The sequence below is a fragment of the Nematolebias whitei genome, chromosome 21 (assembly GCF_014905685.2).
Source record: "Nematolebias whitei isolate Nwh7 chromosome 21, NemWhi1, whole genome shotgun sequence".
In the NCBI taxonomy this organism is placed as follows: Eukaryota; Metazoa; Chordata; class Actinopteri; order Cyprinodontiformes; family Rivulidae; genus Nematolebias; species Nematolebias whitei.
The window spans coordinates 1,153,973-1,156,739 of NC_056518.1; the positions used below are offsets into that span (position 1 = coordinate 1,153,973).

General features: G+C 41.3%; 1 protein-coding gene across 1 annotated transcript in view; it reads left to right on the top strand.

Moving 5' to 3' along the window:
* The window catches only part of LOC119427621 (eukaryotic translation initiation factor 2-alpha kinase 3-like), a 10,488-nt gene that overhangs the window by 3,189 nt on the left and 4,532 nt on the right, over positions 1-2,767 (top strand). The window contains exons 2-3 of the mRNA XM_037695256.1: positions 1,876-2,049; positions 2,131-2,232. Of these exons, the coding sequence (XP_037551184.1) occupies positions 1,876-2,049; positions 2,131-2,232 (276 nt within the window). The remainder of the gene's footprint in view (positions 1-1,875; positions 2,050-2,130; positions 2,233-2,767) is intronic.

Consider the following 2,767-nt stretch of genomic DNA (forward strand, 5'->3'; position numbering starts at 1 on the left):
CCAGTGAGGCGAGGACCACATCCGCTTCGCCCTTAACCCACTAAGCGACAGCCTTAAAGGGCGAAGCCTATATGAAATAGAACGTTGGTTACGTACTGTAACCCCAGATTCTATGAATATAGGCGTAGCCCTTTAAGCGTCGGGCCTCACTGGTTCCTGAATAGCTGAAGAAAAAGATTAAGCTATTTGGGAGCAGATTACCCGCTCTTAATGTAATTTATACGGATCGGGTGGGGCCCACACAGCAGGTGGGCGTGGACTAATTTTTTCAGTATGATGCTTGCGCATAACGGGATAAACCCACTAAGCGACAGCCTTAAAGGGCTACGCCTATATTCATAGAATCTGGGGTTACAGTACGTAACCAACGTTTTTTTGCATGATTTGCATGACTTGTACACCGAAGCGACTTATTTATGGATATTTTCCCATTTTCATAAACCAGTTTTTGCCTGAGATATGACTGTTTTCATTCATTCAGACTGAAAATATTGAACACTACCATTTTCAGCCACTAGATGGCACTCGAGTAGTGTGGCATGCTGTTGTCATGTAATAGGTAAAAGTGGCTATTAATGACACAATTTGCTTGCCATAGCCTGCCACCTTCGTCCAGCTCGCCTGGAGCAACCGTCAAATCATCTTCAATCTGCTCCGTCCAGTAAAATGCAGCTAATTTAACCATTAAAAAGCATTTATTAAGTAAAAGTTAGACTGAAACACCTTTACTATAATGTCGAGCAAACAAATAATTGTTTTTAGGTGCTTATCTTGTTGAATTTAGAAGAAATGCACAGTGAGTCCTCCCGTGCACGCGCCTACTTCTGTGTATTGGCTTTTGAAATGCAGCTGATAGGACCATCAAAGTGCATTTATTAAGGAAAGTTCAACTGAGACACACCTTTGATATAATTTTGAACAAACAAATAATTGGTTTGAAGTGTTAATCTTGTTAAACTCTTGTTCAAGTCCTCCCGTGCACGCTCCCACAGCTGTCATTGGGCAGCCAGTTGATTGTTGGCACAACACCAGTCCACATTTTCAGGTTGCCAGTGGTGATGCGTAACAAACGCGACGCGTCAGCGGTGACACAATAGATTAATCCGACCTTTATTCATACACGTGCGGCGTATATGGTGAAGTGACATGTTTATGGATTTTTCCACTTTATTAGACATATTTGAACTGACGCAACTTATAGGGCGGTGCGACGTGTACGGTGGAGAATACGGTACGTGTTGTGAACAACTCAGCTAATGCCCCATCATGGTTTAGCTCATTATCTGTAAATGTAGGTAAGCTATATTTTGGTTAGCTGTGGCAGCCATGTTGAATCTGTTTAACTCAAAAACTGGTACATTGTACGTTTATGTTCACTGTGTGTGTCATTTACCCCCAGAACGTCCTTTAACTTTGACTTCAGTGATTCTTGGGGGGAAAACTGACCATAACTGCTTAAAAGTTATATTTTATTTATTTACTTTAATTAGAGTAATCTAATCTATCTTTTAGAGCTAGTTCAACCTGAAATAAAAATATCAAATTTAGATGATAAAAAAAACATAACTTTTAATTTTTAATTGGACCTTTTAGTCTTAAAAAACCCTCAGCACTTCATTTTTTAAAATCGACAGCTTTTATATTATTTTATGCAAATTTTAAAGAAGAAGAAGAAGACGACGTCACTTTCCATCATTAGGCCCCAAAGCATTTTTTACTCCATCAGTTCCTGACACTTCAGACCCGGCCCAGGACCTGATGGGACAGAGCATGTTGAAACCTGAGCGCAGGCTAACAAAACGTGTGTCTGGTGAAGCTCGGTGACTGAACAAGTTGATGAATCCTTTTTTAAATGTCCACGTTGGGTCCCTCCAGCCTTCCAACATCTTCTTCACCATGGACGACGTGGTAAAAGTGGGTGACTTTGGCCTGGTCACAGCCATGGACCAGGAGGAAGATGAAGATGGTCCAAGTGCTCTGACGCCTGACCCGCTCCTGACCCGGCACACAGGCCAGGTCGGCACCAAGCTCTACATGAGTCCAGAGCAGGTGAGCACACGTTGCAGGGAACATTGGAGACGTTAACAAGTGTGACCTGCAGTGACTCTTTCTGTGTTGTGGCTTTTGCAGCTCTCTGGAAACTCGTATTCTCATAAAGTGGACATTTATTCTCTGGGCTTGATCCTGTTTGAGCTGCTTTACCCCTTTAGAACGCAGATGGAGAGAGTGATGGTGAGTCTGCACACACATGAACTTCACTCATGGGGTTTTCTTTAGTCTCGCTTCAAAACAGAGGCTTTCTAGCATAAACTGACAGTTTTTGAAATGTGCTTCACTCTGCTGTCTTTTTCATGAATGTAAGAATTTGTCATTTCACCACGTGTTACATGAGGTGGAAATAAATTATGTGCACAGAGTCCCAGTTACATCCAACAAAGGCATAAATTGTAAAAGAAATACAGTAATAAGATCTAAGATATGAACTAAGAATATACAAAACACTTGATAACAAAAACAATACGCCGAACAACAGCAGCACGAACATGAGTCTGTGTGAGCAGATGAGTACGAATGAACACAGCAGCATGAAATAAATCAGCAGCTTGAAATAAATCAGCAGCTTGAAATAATTCAGCAGCATGGAACAAATCAGCAGCATGGAACAAATCAGCAGCATGGAACAAATCAGCAGCATGAAATAAATCAGCAGCTTGAAATATATCAGCAGCATGAAATAAATCAGCAGCATGAAATAATTCAGCAGCAT